Source organism: Mesoplodon densirostris, chromosome 11 (genome assembly GCF_025265405.1).
Source record: "Mesoplodon densirostris isolate mMesDen1 chromosome 11, mMesDen1 primary haplotype, whole genome shotgun sequence".
In the NCBI taxonomy this organism is placed as follows: Eukaryota; Metazoa; Chordata; class Mammalia; order Artiodactyla; family Ziphiidae; genus Mesoplodon; species Mesoplodon densirostris.
This window is the reverse complement of record NC_082671.1, coordinates 70,383,661-70,403,222: the sequence shown is the minus strand read 5'-3', so window position 1 is coordinate 70,403,222 and position 19,562 is coordinate 70,383,661. Positions and strand designations below refer to the sequence as shown.

Here is a 19,562-nt window from a genome sequence, read left to right as displayed (position 1 = left end):
GCGTTTCCTGAACCTCAGGTACACAGGGGCTGTTACTCTCAAGGGGATCCCAGGGGAGCTGCTCAAGACTAAGGAAGGAGTGGGGGTGTGAGGAGTCTTTCACTAAATATCACAGAAAGCATTTCCCTCAGTGCTCTTAGTTTGCATTTGGAGAAAGGAGGCTCGTAAAGGAAAGGGAAGGGAATCCAATCTGTCAGTAGCAGAGCCACTGACCACAGGTGTGCAGGTGTTAAGACGGGCACTGAAGTAGGTGGCAGGAGTCTCAGGGTCGAGATCTGGATCTTATATTAACTGTGGGTGGCTCTGGACAAAACCTCTTCCCCTCTGGCGCTTAGTTTCCTGGCCTGCAAAACTCCTATTAGGCTGGCATCTCGAAGTATCCTTCCAGCTCGGACACTCTCATTCTAGTAGAGGAGTGACGGCACCCTAGGACGGGGTGCTGAAAATGTGAAAGGGAGAGTGTCGGGGTTTGTAGTCCACTGAACTTCTCTGGAGGTCTCCCCGCCTAAGGATGCTTCCGTTGCTACGGCAACCAGCCAGGCGGCTTGGTCCCCCCGGCGTCCCGCTGAGGAAGCTGGGAAGAACCCTGACCTTACCAAGATGGCGGCGGCCACAGGGCAAGGGGCGGGGTTGAGCGCCGTCGGCCTGTCCGGACGTTTCCTCTGTTTCCGCTTTTTCATGCTAAAGAGGAGCTTCCGTCAATACTTGTTCTCTTTCCTCGTTCTGGGAACCCCGAGAGGCAGGGAGGGAAGGGTTGCCTGTAGGGACCCAGGCAAATACCCAGTGCGGGAAGACGGGACTTCCGCGTCCCCCCGGAAGTGACGCGACAGTCGCGGCCGCCGACAGGTGGAACGGCAGGTGCGTTCAGGTGCCAGCCTGGCCCGGACCCGGCTGTGGTACTGGCGCTTCCGGTGAGCGACAGAGGCGAGCTCCCAAGGGCCTGGAGACCCGTGGGGCGGGCTCTGGAATCTGAGGCCCCGCCCTGGCCTGGAGTCCCCCCTGTACCTAGTAAGAATCACTTACCCACCCCCCACCCCGGGGACTACCCCCATCGTCCGGAGGGGAGGGGGAGGGCCCGGCTCTCCCAGATCGCCGGGGTTGGGGTTGGCATTTAGGCACTTGTTCCCTAAGCCCTGTGCTCTTTTCTTTCCCGGATCCAGTTCCCCATTCCCCTGCCGAGTTGGGCAGTAAGCCAGCCCACTGAAACTCTCGGAACCATGTTTGCAGACTTGGATTATGACATCGAGGAGGATAAACTGTGAGTATGTTGTTACCCCAAGTCCCACTAGTGCAGGAGCCCCAGGTCTCTCAGGTGCCTGGACTTACCAGTTCCACAGACCCTTGCTTCTCAGCAGATTAGGTCTCGTACTGTAGCAGAAATGAATCCTGCCCTTCCAGGAGCTCACCGTCTGTAGGGGGCTGTGGACACATTGATGGATAAATACAGTTCGGGGCCATAAGGGTGCTAATGGAGAATGACCTGGCTACGAGGAGAACCCAGCAGGCCAAGCAGTGCCTCTGCTGGGGTGTTCAGGGAAGGCTTCATAGAGGAGGTGACAGTTGAGCCACATTTTGAAGGATGAATAGGAATATCATAAACATACTTTCCTCCCCAGCGTAGATGATCAGTGGAGCAGATTTTCAAAAATTAAGTTAGTTTCCTTAATAGAATATATCCTCCCGCAGAGCAAGGACTGCGTCCAATGCCTTTCTGTGTCCTCAGCACTTAGTATGATGCTCAACATCAATAGGTTGTTAGCAAATATTTGTCAAGTGAATAAGAGAATAAATGAGAATATTTACCACAAAACATAAATAAGTGCTAATGTATAGTGAAAACTGAGAGGTAATTGAATACAGCAATTGACAGATGGGTGATGGATAGTTTAACAGGAGAAGGCTTCCTGGAGGAGGTGACTGTTATGTTCCATATGTGCCTGAGAAGGTGACAAGGATAGAGTCTGACTCAAATCTTAGAGGGAGAATGAAAGAAAGGGAAGGGGGGCCCATTTTTACGGAGTGCCTGCTCTGGGCTGGGTTGGTGTTAAGTGCCTTCCATGTACTTTCTTCCAAGAACTTTGATAAAGTGGCCATTTTTTATCCATACCATTTTATGGATGAGGAAACTGAGATGCAGAGAGGGTGACTTACTTACCCAAGTCCCGCAGCTGATAAATGGCTGAATTGGGATTTGATCCCCCATCAGCATGGCTCCAAGAGCTCTGTGACGTTCCAGCACAAAATGCTGTCTTTTTGGCCAAGTGAGAAAGAGAAAAGGCTGTGCAGCACTTGGAGGCCCTTGGGAGTTTTAGAAGGCCTGTCTGTCCCCGTCCCCTCCAGTCATCCTTTCTCCAGGGGACTCAGCTGCACGTGCTTCTCTCTCCAGCGGAATCCCTACTGTACCTGGGAAGGTGACCTTGCAGAAGGATGCTCAGAACCTGATTGGGATCAGCATTGGAGGAGGAGCCCAGTACTGTCCCTGCCTGTATATTGTCCAGGTATTAAGTGCTTTGGAGGTGGAAGGGAGGTGCTGGAGGCGGCGAGCCACCTCCCTACTTGGGCGTGACAGAGGTTCATTACTCCACTCTGCACAGCTGACTCCTCATTCTCTTCAGAGGGGCTTCCCCGAACACCCACTGTCAGTAGGTCCGCCCTTGTTTTTCTCTATCATTTCAGTCTGTTCTTTTCCTTCTCAGCACTTATCACCATCTGTACTCATGGATTTGCTCATTAGTTCTGTATCTAACTTCTTTTCCAGACTCTTTGCACTATGAGGGCAGGATCCCAGTTTGCTTTTTCACTGCAGTCAGTACCTTGTACAATGCCTGGCAAATAGCGGACCTTCAATAAAAATGTCATCAGTGAATCAATAAAATCATCAGCCTTTGGTACTAACACAAGTGAAGCATAATGGAAAGACTAAAAGACTATGAAATAATAATGGCCTGAGTCCAAGTGCAAGCTTCCCTGCTTATTAACTAGTTACTTAAGCTCTCTGGGCCTCAGTTTCCTCACCTGGAAAATGGGGATATAAAATATGTAGATCTGGGCATCTTTGGGTTGTTGTGAAGATTAAACAAAATGACATCACACAATGTCCGGCCCTTAAGCAGCACTCCCTCGATAGCAGCTGCTATTATTTTTATGACAGTTCACTTTCCCAGATGATCTGCCAGCGATACTGAACAATTCTGTGGTCCTTATAAGAAGGGATGCCCTGGTGATATTCTGTCAGCTGTGACGCAGGAGTGGGGACAGGCCTCGTTTATTATGTGGCTGGTCAGAGTCAGTGATCTTTCTGTAGCCTTGGAAGGGAGCTTGCCCCGCTCAGACATAAACTTGACCTGGATTCCAGCTATGTTTTAACCTTCTCAGCTATGTAGCCATTGGTGGCAGATGGGAAACTTCAGTTTCTCTGAGGATCTTGCAAAAGAGTCACTTCTAAGGCCTAGAAGGTGGAGATTCCCTGGATCTGGTCTTGCCTGCTTAGCGTGTGGCCTTTACGAGCGCTTTGGCCTCCTCTGGCCCAGGAGGTGTTAGGGAGGCCTCCCCCAGGCCTGGCCTCCTTGCCATCTCCCTGCTCAGCCTCCCCTGCCACCTCCCCCTCGCCACCTGTGGGGGGCCAGGTTTGTTCTTAATATGAGCTGTGATTATAAAATAATAGAATTGATTTTTTTCAAAAGTCCATTTTATTTTTAATCAAAGGCTATCTGACTTGCTTTGAACAAGTCAAGAGTACTAAAAGGCTAGTGTCAAATAAGCAATCCCCTCTGCTTGACGCCTTCTCACTGCCCTTCCCCCCACCCCCGCCAATCCCAGAAGCAACACTGCTTCCCACCCTTTTAGCTGTTGATTCAGGTGTGAGGTCCCATTTTTCCCAGTAAGATGCTTATCCTGTTATTTTTTGGTTTATTGCTTGTAAACATCTGTCAGCTTTTCTCAGTCTAGGAGACAAAAATTTAGCTTTCTTCCAAAACCTGCTTCTTCTCACTCTGTCTTCCCAACATACTTATCGTGTCAATTTTGGTTAAATCAGTATCAGTACAACAGATATTATGTTCGGGAAATATTTTCTGAGGGCCTGGCCAGGCTCTTTCGTAGCCACTAGAAACAAGAAAGCAAGAAAACAGAGACCCCGCCTTCAGAGAGCTCAGAGCATAGTAACATGCTGTTTTTTTGTCTTTTTTTAAAAATGGCATAGTGTTTGCATATGACCTCTGCACATCCTCCCATATAGTTTATTATTATTATTATTATTATTTTAAATAAATTTATTTATTTACTTATTTATTTTTGGCTCTGTTGGGTCTTCGCTGCTGCGCATGGGCTTTCTCTAGTTGCGGCAGGCGGGGGCTACTCTTCCTTGCGGTGCACGGGCCTCTCACTGTGGTGGCTTCTCTTGTTGAGGAGCACGGGCTCCTCAGTAGTTGTGGCACGTGGGCTCAGTAGTTGGGGCGCACGGGCTTAGTTGCTCCACAGCATGTGGGATCTTCCCGGACCAGGGCTTGAACCCGTGTGCCCTGCATTGGCAAGCAGATTCTTAACCGCTGTGCCACGAGGGAAGCCCTTGTGTGGTTTTCTAGGTGAGCAGACCCAGGTCCTGGCCCAGGTCCCTAGCCAGCTAAGTGGTAGAGGCCAAGTTAGAAAGCAGATCTGACAAGCTCCAAAGCATCCACATGCTCTCCTGCTGTACCAGATGGCACTGCCTGAAGACTCTAGAAATGCTGGTCCCTGCCCGCCCTCCCCCCCACCCCCGCCTTAATCCCTGCGGCTGCTTCAGGGGGGCCCAGAGGCTTCAGTGCGGACTGTCTGCCAAAACCCGTGACAGTCTGGGAAAAGTCCGCTGCTGAAGCTCCAGCAGGATGTGGGCAGGGAGCCAGTGGCCGGTGCTGAGGCATTGGCATTCCCGTGTCCTCCATGTTCCCCAGAGAAGGGGTCGTGGAGCGTTGTGTGGGTGGGGAGGGAGCCTGGAGTTGAGTCTGTCCCCCTACTTTCTACCTTGCCTTCCACCCACCTAAGGATGTTTTCAGAGGTCTGTTTCCTGGCCTGCTGGCAGTTTCCAGCAAAGACTAGCTCTCTTTCATCAACCCCCTCTGCAGGCCCTTGGATCCCCACTGTTCCATCTTCCAGAAACGGCTATATATCTTTTATTGTTGTGATCTCCTTTACCATTCTTTTTCAAATAATTATGATGTTTTTATTGTGATTCTTGGAAGGTAGCAGAAAGAAACGTTTGTCTTAATTATTTCATTTTTTTCTTATAATATTAACGTATATGAAACATCATGAAATATTCTTTCTACGTGCTTTGCATAGAAAACTTGGAAACTAAAGATAAGGTATAGAGGAGACAGCTAATAATTTTGGCATCTCTCCTAGTGGTTTTTGCCTGATGTGACTTTTGTATTCTTGGGTCCGTCTCTGCACACATCTGTGTAGCCTGCTCACCCCTTGCCCTGAGCGTCCCCCATACATCTGTCCTTTAACAGACACATTCAGCTGCACTCAGCCAGTGAGTGCAGACCCTGTGTTAGGGGTCATCTTGGGAGAAGGGGCTCACATGTGTGGCGGGGCCCTTGCTCCTTGGAGACAGAGATGAAGCGCAGGAACTGATAAGTGGTGCCTTGGGGCTCCGAGTCAGCTCAGTGCAGCGTTGTTGGAAAAAATCTCAAGAAATGGCTTGGGAGGAGCAAACACTCCTGTGGTCGTGTAAGGTTTGGTGTATTTGATACCAGAAGAGGAAAGTCTCATCAGTCGCATTTACCTCCAGTTCCCCCTTCCCCTCCCCCAAGAATGTGGGTCACTCGTTTTTGGTTGTTAGGGTGTTTTCTCCCCTTGCCCTTCTCCAGCACCACTTAAGGGATAGAGGGTAGAGACCAGGACGGAGCCGGGCGCCGGTTGGGGTGGAGGGAATGACTGTCCCCCACCAGATTTCTTCCCAGCTTTCCTTTTCTCCCCCCCCCCCTTATGCACCCACAGGTGTTTGACAACACCCCAGCCGCGCTGGACGGCACCGTGGCAGCTGGTGATGAGATCACCGGGGTCAATGGCAGGTCAATCAAAGGAAAAACTAAGGTGGAGGTGGCCAAGATGATTCAGGAGGTGAAGGTAAGGGCTGCTGCGGGACTGGGGGCACAGAGGCCCTTCTGAGACCTCCAGCCTGCAGGGGGCCTGGAAGGGGGGACTGGCCCTTTCACAACTCCCTCCTCGGTGCATCAGGGTCTGGGTCACATCCCGGCTCCCTGGGTTTCTTCCGTGTTCATTCAGTAGATACTATTTATGATCCAGGATTTGTGCTGGGCCTTGGTGAAAGAGTGGGCACCAGGACTGAAAGGTCCCCATCCTCAAGCTCCCAGGGGAGCTGTCAGACTTGGAACCACTCCTCAGGGCAGGCCAGTGTGTCCCCAGTCAGGGCTGGAGCCGAAGCTGGAAGTCTGAGGTGAAGCTACCTGGGTCAGTAGACATCCAGTAAATGTCCACCGGGCCATGCTGGGCCCAGGAAGTTGTAAGAGGGAAAGAGGGACCCCTCCCCCCAACCCCCGTCCCTGTAGGAACTTTCAGTCCCCTGGGCCCTGGGGCAGCCTGGGGCAGCTCCTGGTCCAGCGGACGGTCTCCCGTTCTGCAGACCACACGGCACTCTGCCTGCTCCCAGCTTCCCCCTCCCTGCCCCTGCTGCTCCAGGCCAAGGCCTCTGCCCACAGGGCCCCTCTCCCCCTGAATGGCGGGCAGCATCCCGGCCAAGCCCGGAAGCCTGCAGCCCGTCTGCCATTTCCGAGAGAGTTTTGCTGCTAGTAGCCCTTGGGAAACCAAAACGGTGAAGGAGGTGCAAAGCCACAGGATGGTTTAAAGATCTGAGAGTCCAGCGTCCCAGCTGTATGTTGAGCTTGACCGAGTGTTTGAGCTCCCTCAGCCCATCCATCCAAACCTCTCCTCACCTCACCTCCCATCCGTCCTCCGTGTCCTCTGTACCATGTTTCGTTCTGGTACAGAAGTGGGGTGCATGTGCCCCCTCTGGATCCCCTCCCTCATCCCCCCATCTCTACTCACCAGAGCCCTTCTCGTCCTCCCAGGCCCGTGTCGCGCCAGCCCCTCACGTTGCCCACGAGAAAGGAGCTTTTGGTGTGTGAGCACAGCCTTGCCATTGCACAGGGACTCCCCAGCTCCCACGTTTGGGTGCCAGGCAGAGATACAGCCCCTATTTTACTGGTGCCCAGGGTGGGTGGAAGGGTTTGCTTGTGGTCACACAGCCGGACCAGAGCCCAGGTCTGACTGCCGCTGCAGCGCTCCTTCCTTTCCCCACGGCGGCCCTGAGCATGCTGCGCTGCAGCCCGAGAGCCTTTGGCATCTACCCCTGATTCACTGCGTTGGGTCACTTAGGAGGCAATTTTGAAAGCCTGTTTTGCATTTGAATGGATTCTGTCCCAAGTTCAAAGGTCTTAGGATTTCAAGAACACAGAGAGAGTGATCTGGGTGGCCTCACATGGTCAGGGGAGGCTTCTCAGGAGGAGCACCACCTCTCTTCCAGTCAACTAGACTGCAATTCATGTAATTTCCCTGAATTGCATCGGCCTCCCTTGCTGGCCTCAGGCCCTTGGGGGCTGGGGCTGCCCCTGCACCTGCTTCCTCCATCCCAGCACCAGGCACAGAGAACGTGCTGGGACAGTCTGTGGAGTGAATGGAGGGAGGATGGGGATGGTTTAGAGCGCGGGAGAAGATCCTCTGTGTGGCAGGAAAAATGATGTCGCAGAGGTTTGGAGTGTGGCCATGGCATGGGGGTGGCAGGGGCACAGGACATCAGAGATCGCCAGGCTGCGAGCTCAGTGTCAACAAGGACCTTGTCTGCCCTTGTCCCTGCTGATTCTCCAGGGCCTGGTGGGTGGTGAGAGAAGGAGGGACCTTTTTCCAGGGCTCAGGATTTTTTCATGACCACAAACTCCAGGGAAAACAGGCCTCTGCCGGGAAGGGGCTTGGGGTCCGGGGGACTCTGTCACAACTCTGCTTGTCCTGCTTTTCCAGGGGGAGGTGACTATCCACTACAACAAGCTGCAGGCGGACCCCAAGCAGGGCATGTCCCTGGACATTGGTAAGCTGGGCTGGGGCAGTGGCGTCCAGTGGCCCTGTAAGCCCCTGTTCTGCATTCTTATGACAATGCATCAGTACTCACATGGATGTGGTCTCTGACTCTTCTGACCAAGCCGATCCAAAGGGCCTGGGAGGACCCAGGGGTGCTCCCCCTGCAGCTGGTCCCAGGAACCTGTCCCTGGTTTCTCCCTGCCCTGTGTTTTACCCCCTTCCCCCAGCCACCTCCTCTGGGACCTTGCTGCCCTAGGGTTGTCCTTTGTAGGGCAGCCCTCCAGCTCACCAGACCCAGTCCCTCACCCTTCTGAAAGGGAGGGCAGCCCAGCCCTGGCCTGGTACCTCATGCCCACCTGCATACCCCTCCTCAGCCCTGGCCCCTTCTACGCACCTGCTCCCAGAAAGACTCAGGGTCTGAACTGGACCTCAGCTTTGGGGCAGAAGCCAGCCCTTCTGCCCATAGCGTGCCCTGGGACATGTTGCCTCCTGCTAGGGGGTCTAGGCCTTGGTTCTGAGGAAGCTTCAAGGCTCAAGAGCTGGACAGTAGCTTCAAGGTCCTCTGGGCCAGCCACTTCATTCCAGATCAAGGCCCGAGATCCAGAGAGATGCTGTGTCCCCTGGGTGAAGGCACACCCAGATCTCTTGGCTCTGGGATCCAGCACCCTTTTCCTACACCCTTGGGCCAGAGCCTCCTCCTGGTTTTTAAGGAAAGAGGCTAAGGGCAGATCAAGTCTGTCCTGGAGGTTCTTCCTCTAAAACCCTCTGGTCCCATCCTAGTCCCCTTCCAAGGACCGAGTATGTGACCACATACGCAGTAACCGAGTCTGGAGCCTGAGGCCAGTTGTCACTGATGGTGCCTCTGCTCCCGGAAGTGGAGGAGAGACGGAGGAGAGGTTCTCCGTGGTCGGCCTGTGAGCTGGAATCAAGCCTGGGCAGCTCTGGGCTCTCAGTGGTAGCCAGTAGCCACTTTGAGTGCCAGGCCCTTGGTTAAGCGCTTTACATATTTACACTCCCAGTCTCCCAGTGCCTCCCTCAGGTAGAGAATGAACAGGGCGGGGGCCCAGAACCCCTCACTGGGACCCTCCCTACTTCACAGTCACCCACACACCAAACCCCAGTTCAGCCCCTTCTGCCCCTAGTGTCAGTCCCAGTGAGTCACGATGGGGCAGGGATGGCCTGGGGGCCCAGACTATCTCACTGAGTTCCTTTCTCACCTGGTCCCAGTGTTGAAGAAGGTGAAGCATCGGCTGGTCGAGAACATGAGTTCGGGGACTGCAGATGCTCTGGGCCTGAGCCGGGCCATCCTGTGCAATGGTGAGTCCCCTCCTTCCACCCCCTGACCCTTGGTCCCAGAGGACTCAGGCCCAGGCCTCAGGGGCGGGGGCACCGTGGCTGCCCACCAGGCTGCACCCTTGGAGGCCTCTCCTGCTTCCAGAGCATTCACAATAGTCAGCGTAGGCATCTTACAGCCAGTGTCCTCTATTCCCCAGCAAGGGTTCACAGGCCCAGGTCACAGATGAGACGAATTCCTGTTGGGGAGGTGCCTCCCTTCAGCTCCCCAAGCTGGTGCCTTCGCCACTTCCCCCAGCTGCTCTCACGCAGCCAAGGCCTACCCCCCAGCACCCCCCGCCCCCCCCCCCACCGGCCCGGTTCCACCCTGTGCCCTCTTGTCACCCCAGCATGCACTGCACTGCTCCCGCACTGCCCGCTCTGCCCCACCTCTCTCCAGGAGGTGGCGCTGCTGCCCACATCCCAGGGCTGGAGGTGGCTGCCTGCCTCGGGCTGGGGGAAAACCGCGTACACGCACATTCACGCCCACGCGTGTGCGCGCGCACACACACACACACACACACACACACACACACGCTGTCTCCCCAGGGGGCCAGTGAAGCACTCGGTCCTGCTCCTGCTGTCACCAGCCTGAGTTTATAAATAGCAGCAGCTCTGCTGTGTACGTGTGGGGACAGATATAAATACCTACATACATTGTAGGCTCAGCTGGGCACACTGGGCTTTATTGGCTGGGATGCGGGGGAGGAGGGGTCTGAGCTTGTTCCAAATGGGGTACAAAAGTGGCGGCTGCTATTTCCAGCTTCTTGGTGTCTATAAATCCCTGTTACTGTAGTTACCATGCGTTGGGATGAAATTAGAACTGGTTGTTGTGTTTTTCCCCCCAGACCTTGCAATTTCCCCAGCCTTAAATAGGGTTTCTAAAATTGAAGCTGTCATGATGTCCCATGACCCAGCTAAAAACAACAGCATGGCGCTTACGTGGCTCCTTCCCTGCCAGTCTGGCCGGGGGCCAAGGCTCTGGGGAGCCAGGGCCTGGAGGCCAGCCCGGTGGCCGAAGCCTCCTGAAGACCTCCGAGGTGCTCCCTTCCAGCCCCCAGAGCCTGGGCCTTCCTCCCTGACAGCCCAACACACAGCCACCTTCTCTGCTCAGAGAAAGGCCCAGGCCCGGCTTCTGCTACTCCCCTTCTCTCCCGCCACTCTGAAAACCCTGGCCCAGGTCAGTACAGGAGACTGGGGGACAGAGGGCACCCCAGCCTGCACAGCCCTCGCTGTGTGCCTTTAGGCAAGTTGCTTTACCTCTCTGTCCCTCGATTTTCTCTATAAGATGAGCAAAGTAGTCTCTGCCTCAAAGGCTCATGTGGAAGAAGGACTGAGCTGCGTGGAGGTCACTCAGTAAGGCCAGGCCCTGTCTAGGAGGTGCCGGGCAAGGAAGCCACCAACATGGGCCCTGCCCTGCGTTTGCTGCCAGTGCTCCCGGTGGGGAGTTGGGGGTGGACCTCAGCCCTGTTGGAGTGGAGGAGGGTGCCACTCGCTGCTGGTGGGAGAACCACCCACCCCAATCTGGAATGCGGCCCCCTCCCTGGCAATCCACTTGCTCTCGTTTTGAGCCCTTGAGGTGAGGCAACTGCCCCTGCCCCTCAGCTTACAGCCCTTACTGTCCCTACCAGTCATGGCCTGGCCAGTGTCACTGCTGGACTATGAGCCTTGAGGGCACAACTCAGATTTCATTCACCACGGTCATTCCTGAGCCTAACAGGGGGTCTGGCACACAGTGGGTGCTCAGTAAACTACCTGTGAAGCCAGCGAAGATGATCACCGGGGCCCGCTCCCATGCAGGCTCTTCCTCGAGGCCCTCGCTGAGTTTCTCTCCCCTCCCCGGATTGCTCTCGTCTCTGAGCCAGCGGTGGTGGTAGGGGCTGCCTTTGAGCCTACCTTAGAGTTATTGTCGGGGCGTCCCGTCTCTCCTGCTTGTCTCTGACTGCCTTGCTCCTTGGCTATCAGCAGGGAGTATGTTAGAAGTCCCAGGGCCTTGACTGCCAGGCATGGGCCTGCCTTCTGCTGGCCGTGGGGAGCCACCCGCGGGCTTGGCCTTGGGGACGGCCCAACTGGTTTTCACTCCTGATTTCTGGAAGTACCCGCATCCTCTTGATCTTTCTGCCCCTTTGCTGTGTCCCAGCCTGCTGGGGTGGCGCTTATCTCAGGAGCATCCTGAGGGCTGCCCTGCCTGCCCCCACTTGTCTGGGTGTGCCAGGCTCTCTGCAAAACACCAGTGAGCCAAGCTGACCCTGAGGTGCCAAGTCCCCCTCCCTGGGACCACATCCTGTGCTGCTCCTCTGGGGGCGACCTTGACCCTCCCAAGCCTGGCTCAGGTGACCTGTGGGGCTCTCCTCTGACCCTGTGGCTCTCTGATCCCCACAGATGGGCTTGTCAAGAGGCTTGAGGAGCTGGAGCGGACCGCCGAGCTGTATAAAGGTGGGCAGGTGCACCCTCCGGCTGGCAGCCCCGTGGTGGTGGGGTATCCCGGTCTGGAAAGTGCCTAGCACTGGCTCTGCCCTGGGGTGGAGCTCTGGAGCCCTGCTCTAAAGATGATGGCAGTGGGGGCAGAGTGCCAGCCTACGCAATTCTAGGAGCATGGCCATTAAATATTCATAAGGAAAAAAAATCTTAAGACATACTTCTTTTTTTTAAAAAAAACTTATTTATTTTTGGCTGTGTTGGGTCTTCGTTGCTGCTCGCAGGCTTTTTCTAGTTGCAGCGAGTGGGGGCTACTCTTTGTTGCGGTGCGCAGGCTCATCACTGTGGCTTCTCTTGTTGCGGAGCACGGGCTCTAGGCTTGCGGGCTTCAGTAGTTGTAGCATGTGGGCTCAGTAGTTGTAGCACGCGGGCTCAGTAGTTGTGGCTCGCGGGCTCTAGGGTGCAGGCTCAGTAGTTGTGGCGCATGGGCTTAGTTGCTCCGCGGCATGTGGGATCTTCCCGGACCAGGGCTTGAACCCGTGTCATCTGCATTGGCAGGTGGATTTTTAACCACTGCGCCACCAGGGAAGCCCAAGACATACTTTTTCTGATTGTAGAAGTAATACATGCCCATAAAAATCAAATAATGGCACATGTAAACCTAATGAGAAGAGTCTGAAACCCAGGAGCAGTGAGGGCCTCGTGGTGGGGTGGGCGTTTGGAGGCTGTGTCCTGGGCCAGTGTGGTCCCCACCATGTGCCCCCAGCCCCCTTGGTTGGGTCTCTCCCACAGGGATGACAGAACACACCAAGAACCTCCTACGGGCCTTTTATGAGCTGTCGCAGACGCACCGGGGTAAGGATGCCCCAAACCTGCTGCGTGACCCTGGAAAAACCCTTGTTGCTCTCTGGGCTCAGCACCTCCCCTACACCCATACACTGAGGGTGCGACCAAGCTCCTCCCTGGGGCCTTTCTCATGCCCATGCTCAGGCAGACACCGCAGCATCTGACCTCAGGCCAGGTTTGGGCTGGGCACTGTCTAGATGCTGGGGTGTAGCAATAATGGGGCCAGCCGGGAGCATGTAGACCAGCTAGTCTTTTTTTTTTTTTTTGGCTGCACCACACGGCTTGTGGGATCTTAGTTCCCCGGCCAGGGATTGAACCTGGGCCCCCTGCAGTGGAAGCGCAGAGTCCCAGCCACTGGACCGCTAGGGAAGTCCCCTAGACCAGCTTGTCTTCTGTGGGGCACAGTTACTCCTCCGGGCCCTGTCCCGTCTATCTGTACTGCCGCTTACAATATACGAGGCCCTTCCTTGTTTGTGATCTCATTTCCTACAAGTTTGTTATTAGTTGGGCAGGGCAGCTACAGTTAACCCCATTTTGCAGTTGGGAAAACAAAGCCCAGATAGAAAAAGTGGTCACGCAGCTCCTTAGGGGCAGAGTTGACCTAAGGCCCAGATTCCCAGACTAGTATTTTGCCCCCAGACAATTTCACCTCCTTCAACCTTGACCCAGCCTTCTCCATGGTCTGGTCGCTGTGGGGAATGAGGGCCAGCTCCCTTGAATGTAGACCCAGCTTCCTCAAGGTGTAGACTCCGGTGTCTACACCGGAGTCTACATTCCTTGGGGATGTAGGTCCAACTCTCTTAGGGGTATAGATTCACCTTTCTTGAGGTGTAGACCCATCTCCCTTGGGACATAGACCTCGGGCAGACCTTGGCCTCCAGCCTGCCACACCCCCCGCCTTGCTTCTCCCCAACAAATCCCTGGCTTCTCCGTTAAGGGGTCAAGTAGGGGCAGCCTTCAGGACAAACTTGTCACGCAGCCTTTGGGGACGTGTTCTCCGTGATTGGGGTGCGGGAGCCCCAGCCCGCTGCGAGTGAGGCTTTCGTGAAGTTCGCCGACGCCCACCGCAGCATTGAGAAGTTTGGCATCCGGCTGCTGAAGACCATCAAGCCAGTAGGTCCTGTGGAACGTGTGTATGTCAGCACGTGATGGGGGAGGGGGCAGTGTGGTGAGCAGAAAGGATCCTGTTCTGGACTCGGAGCACCGGGGGGCTGGTCCTGGCTTGGTGTCCTACACAGCTGACCATGGGTGAGGCACTCCTCCTCCGTGGCCTCAGCATTGACCTCCAGGCTCTTTTCTGGCCCTGGCTCTACCAGAGTTACAGCTTGCCCTTGACCTAGTCTGTCTTCTCGTCCTTGAAATGGACAAGGCTGTCTAGGAGTGCCCTTTGGCTCTGACACCTGAGTCCACTAGAAGGATTGACACATCAGTGCCATTCCTTGCCACCGTGGCCAGCCTGACCCCTCTGCCCATGGGGACTTAAGCGTCCGCCCCATCCTCCCCTTCCAGATGCTGACGGACCTGAACACGTACCTCAACAAAGCCATCCCAGACACTCGCCTCACCATCAAGAAGTACCTGGACGTGAAGTTTGAGTACCTGGTAAGTGGTCTCCAGCCTCTGCGTGGGTGTGGGCCTGGCCTGCTGGAGTCAGAGCCCACCTGGAGATTTGCCCCTCCTCAGTCGGCCACACAATGGCTAGCAGGGCAGGTCCAGAACCTCGGTCACATCTGATTGAGGAGGTGGGACCAGGGGCCTAGGGAGGTGCTGGAGAATCAGGCAGCAGCCTAGGCCCTGCTTCAACTGTTCAGAGGAGCCCCTGGGAGCCTGGGTGGGTAGAGCCCTCACTCTGGAGCACTCTGACCCCATGGGAATTCTTTTGGTCACTTTTAACAATGGATTAGACTAGGTCAGTGGTTATAAAGTGGGTACCAAGGGATGTTAATGAGTTTTATGTTCAAATAATAATTCTGTGGTGAAAGGAGATGAGGAAAAATACTCCATCAAAGAGGTCAAGGTCCTTTGCTTGAGGACTTGTCAGAGGCTTTGATAGACCCATACGTAACATGGGCCTTCAGGGGCCTTCCCAAGTTCTTTGGACCATGGAACCTTTTTTCCCAGAGCATCTCTTGGGACTTGAGTGTGGTAAATGCTGGCCTGTCTCTCAGGCCCTTTCCACCCTCCTAGATGAGTGCCCTGGCTGTCCTGAGTCTCCCGAGCAAAGACCAGTCTGACTGAGGGGCCAGCCTCTCCCTGACACGTCTCGGCTCATCCCAGCTGAGGGTGCGCAGGGCCCATGAGGCCTGGCATACCGGCTCCTCTGGGTGGCCGAGGGGTACAGCGTGGCATGGGAGGAACTGGGGACATCAGGGTGGGCACCCAGGTGGTGCAGCCCCTCTGACAACCTGGCCTCACCTGTCCCACAGTCGTACTGCTTGAAGGTGAAGGAGATGGATGACGAGGAATACAGCTGCATTGTGAGTGCCACGGGGGGAGGGGGCATGGCTGTGGTATTGGAAAGGCTCGGGGTGCACAAATCTTCCCCTGCCTACCTCACAGAGCCCCAAGAATGGGCTGCGTCTGCCAGGGACACCAGGTGGGCCAGGCCAATCCAGGAGAGGCCTGGGGGTTTGGCCAGGCTCTTGTTTCTGGAGATTGGGGCGATCCCCCCACCCCTGGCCCCTCCGGGCCTCGGAGTGCTGGCCAGCTTGCTGTGGGACACTCCCAGTGCCTGCTCCCAGACCAGTTGCCCCCCAGACTTTGTGGGGCTCTTGCAGGGAAGAACTGACTTTCCTCACTCCTGAGAAGTGGTTTTTTACTTCTTTTTAATTTTTTTTTATAGATTTTTAAAATTTTTAAATTTTTTTTAAATGTATTAATTTTTGGCCGTGTTGGGTCTTCGCTGCTACGCGTGGGCTTTCTTTAGTTGCAGCGAGTGGGGCTACTCTTCGTTGCTTCTCATGACAGTGGTTTCTCTTGTTGCAGAGCACAGGCTCTAGGCACATGGGCTTCAGTAGTTGTGGCGTGTGGGCTCAGTAGTTGTGGCTCGTGGGCTCTAGAGCGCAGGCTCAGTAGTTGTGGCTTGCAGGCTTATTTGCTCCATGGCATGTGGGATCCTCCTGGACCAGGGCTCAAACCCTGCATTGTGTCCCCTGCATTGGCAGGCAGATTCTTAACCACTGCGCCTTCAGGGAAGCCCGTTTTTAATATTTTTGATATCAGGGTCCATCTATGACTAAATATTCATTTATTTAAGGTGGCAAGGGTTTGGTTTTTTGGTTGTTTTTTTCCACAAAGCTATCGCTAAGCGCTTCTAGCAGTCCTGGCGCCTCAGAAATGGGGAGCCATGGTAGCTTTGAAGGGTGCCATGCTGTGCAGGGGTGTGAGTCGGCTCTGCAGCCTCCCGCCCCCACCCCCCTCTGCCCCAGAGCAGGCTCCCCACCCCGCCCAGGGTCCCTGACATGCTTCCCCTGCCCCAGGCTCTAGGGGAGCCCCTGTACCGCGTGAGCACAGGCAACTACGAGTACCGCCTGATCCTGCGCTGCCGCCAGGAGGCCCGCGCTCGCTTCTCCCAGATGCGCAAGGACGTGCTGGAGAAGATGGAGCTGCTGGACCAGAAGCACGGTGAGGGGTGTGGGCTGTGGGCGGGTGTCTGGCCCGCGGGCCACACCCTGCCTCGGGCAACCCCTACACCATCCTCTCCCCATTTCACAGCTGGGAAAACTGTGGCCCAGAGAGGTACAGTACTTACCTGAGCTCCCAGGGCCAGCGCATGGCAGAGCTCTGAGTCAGACCCAAGATGGGAGCTTCCTGAAGCCTGGCCTGGGTGGGACTGGCCGTGTCCCGTGGGCTCCTTGGGGTGTAGTCCACCATCCCCTGACCCTGGCAGGGCTCCTCCACTGCCTGACTGGGAGCTGGGAGGCGGCCTGGGTTCTGTGCAGGGCTGGGCAGCCCTGGCCTAGCCCCGTCCCGGGGCACGAGGGGTCAGTGAGGTGCATGATGGGGTGCCCAGGCGGGCAGGGAGGGTCTTCTCCACGCGCAGGCAGCCCCGGCCCACTGGTGCCCATCTGCCCGCCCTCCTGCCCCAGTCCAGGACATCGTGTTCCAGCTGCAGCGCTTCGTGTCCACCATGTCCAAGTACTACAACGACTGCTACTCAGTGCTGCGTGACGCCGACGTCTTCCCCATCGAGGTGGACCTGGCCCACACCACGCTGGCCTATGGCCTCAGCCAGGATGAGTTCACTGACGGCGAGGACGAGGGGGAGGAAGACGAGGAGGACACGGCAGCCGGGGAGCCGTCCAGGGATGCGCGAGGGGCTGCCGGGCCCCTGGACAAGGGCGGAAGCTGGTGTGACTCCTGAGTGCCCCCTTGGGGTGCGGATCTGGGGGGTAGGGCGAGTGGGAGGACGGCAGCACGGGAGTGGGGGCAGGGCTGCCGCACAACAGGGTGGTGCCTAAAGGCCTGCTGGCTCGGGGCGCCCGCCTCCCTGCTCCTCTGTCCCAGCACAACGAACCCGGGCGCCCGCCCAGGAAAGGCACCGGGCTGTGGCCTGGGACCTGGACGCTGGCCCCTGCACCTTCCCTCCCCACCTCCCCAGCCAGCTGGAGAGCTTGGTCTCTGGACCTGCCTTAGGAAGGAGAAAGAGGGCAGAAAGGAAGAGGGCCTGGAGGTGGCAGGGAGTCCAGGAGCCGTTCCTTGCGGGCACCTCCACTGGCCCCCCGGAGACCTGCCGGGAGGGGGCCGCGGGTGGACCGCCGAGCTTGGGACCAGGGTTTCATGCGCACCCTCACCTTGCCCTAGGCCGGCCCCACCCCAGTCCACACTCACCTCGGCGGCCTTTATTTGTTTTATTCCCTCGCTCAGCCACTTCCCTGGGGAGGGGCTGGGCGCTGGGCCTGTACTGAATAAACACAAACCCAGATGGAGCCGGGCTCTTTGCAGTGGCCTCAGACCCTCTCTCCCCTCGACGCCCCCCTCTTCTGCCCCCTGATCACCAAGGCAGGGCAACAAGGTTTACTGACATTCCCTTTATAGCACTGACTCCTCACAGCACTTCTGTGGATTAGCACTGCTGTCCCCATTTACAGATGGGAAACTGAGGCTCAGAAGAGGCTTGCTCAGGGCCACATGGTGTACAGGGACAGAGTGGGATCTGGACTCAGATCCATCAAATTCAGAAGACTCCACTTTTCCCCCTGCCTCCCAGGCTTTCTGCTCTGTGGAGCCTCTTACATCCTCCCTCATCTTTGATCCTTCAGTGCTTCTGGCCATGAACTCAACCTTTATCTGGGGAAGGGCAGGGCAGATACTGGGTCAGGAGGACCCGAGGCCCCACACTGGGGAGAGTGTTAAGGGTGCCCCGGCCATTCCAGGTTGCCTGTTCTGCCAGGGCCAAGGGGAGAAGCCCAGTGGGCAGTACCACGCTAGTACCCCATGTGTCCGGCTTCACCTGGACAGTCCCAGTCCACACCTGTGGTCCTAGTGTAATTATTAATAGTGGCCCTTTTCACTCGCAAAGTGTCCCTGTTTGGACAATGAAATATGTGCTCGTCCTGAGAATGGGAGGGGTGCAAGAGGGTGTGAGAGGTGGGCAGGGTTCACAATGGCCGGGGCGGGGGGTAGTTTCCTGCTTATTAGGTTTGCGTGTGTGGGTCCTGGGCAGAGAGAGACCTGAATGGGATCCTCAGGCAGGATTGGGAGTGTGGAGAGAGGGATGGGCTGTCACCACGTAGATCCCCTAGAACTGTCAGACTATACCACCTCCCTGAAGGGGCAGCCAGTGTGGAGGCCAAGGGCACAGGCTGGAACCAACAGCCTAGGTTCCAGTCATAGCTTCTGTGACCCTGAGCTACCTCCTCACTTCCTGTGCCTCAGTTTCCCTATCTGAGTGCGGCTAAAGAGGGTACCTACCTTCTTGGGTCCTTACTGAGGATTAGATGAGTTAACATTTGTGAAGGGCTTAGCACGGTGCCTGGCACAGTCAGTGCTCTGTGAGGATTTGTTAAACAAAACAAGATGTAGTCACTGTTGTAGTGGCTTAGGGGAAAGCACAGACACAGTGTACGTTGGCCAGGCATCTGCAGGGGCTCCCCACACCTTCCTGGGACGTGGATGGAAAATGAGCCCAGTGGGGAGGGGGTCACCAGTGGAATAGGCTCCCCTGAGGAGTACGGATGAATGGAGTCAGGGTCGGCGGTGGGAAGGCTGCTTCCTCCACTGGGCCCGGGTCACCAAGCTGGTGATTTGGAGGCAGGGAGACAAGGAAAGGGGTGTCTGGTTTGTGGGAAGAGAATGAATACTTAAATAGATCTCTAAACCTTCCTAGCCAGGGTGAGACCTGGAGCTCCCTGCACTTGACTCACAAGTGCCATTGAGGAGCTATCCCTGGGACTCCACTGGCGTTGGGGGGAGCAGATGCCAGGGTCCGCAGTGGCGTCCCTAGGGACACGTCCAGAGCAAAGGTCCCAGGACACCCGAGTTTATCCCCTAGAGAGAGGAGACCCAGAGCCGGGCTGGAAGAGGGTCCCTCTTAGGAAGGTGAGGGGGCGGGGCAGGTGCCGTTCCCCCCTCCCCCACCCCCCTGCTGTCCACAGGATGGAGTCATAGCGTCAGGTACTCTCCACCTCCAGGGCCAGGATCCAGCCCCAGCCCTCCACTCGGACCTGCGCGCTCTCTGCTCTGGGCTGCTCCAGTGGCAGGTGCTGCCAGCAGGGGCTTCAGTGTACAGCTCCGAGCAGCGGGGGCTGGAGCTGGGACACTTTCCCCTGCCGTCCTGCACCTCTGCCACTTCCACCCCAACACCCACGGTTGGGGGGGGTCGGAGGGCCCCAGGGAGAGCCTCTCAGACTCCCTGCTAACCCATCCCCCAGGTAGCAGCCAGAGGCGCAGGA

At 56.3% G+C, this 19,562-nt stretch overlaps 1 protein-coding gene across 5 annotated transcripts; it reads left to right on the top strand.

Moving 5' to 3' along the window:
* The first annotated feature begins 620 nt into the window (after positions 1-620).
* Positions 621-17,597, top strand: PICK1 (protein interacting with PRKCA 1). 5 transcript variants are annotated; one of them, XM_060112052.1, is made up of 13 exons: positions 621-1,008; positions 1,161-1,258; positions 2,387-2,498; positions 5,980-6,108; positions 8,017-8,083; positions 9,301-9,390; positions 11,788-11,841; positions 12,616-12,678; positions 13,649-13,782; positions 14,179-14,271; positions 15,096-15,146; positions 16,149-16,293; positions 16,763-16,928. In XM_060112052.1, exons 2-13 carry the CDS (start codon positions 1,218-1,220, stop codon positions 16,837-16,839), a joined length of 1,056 nt encoding a protein of 351 aa, XP_059968035.1. In that variant the 5' UTR covers positions 621-1,008; positions 1,161-1,217; the 3' UTR covers positions 16,840-16,928. The 5 variants fall into 5 exon arrangements, with proteins under 5 accessions (XP_059968035.1, XP_059968033.1, XP_059968031.1 ...); XM_060112048.1 differs by having other exon boundaries at positions 623-858; positions 16,758-17,597; XM_060112049.1 differs by having other exon boundaries at positions 623-911; positions 16,758-17,597.
* The last annotated feature ends 1,965 nt before the right edge of the window (positions 17,598-19,562 follow it).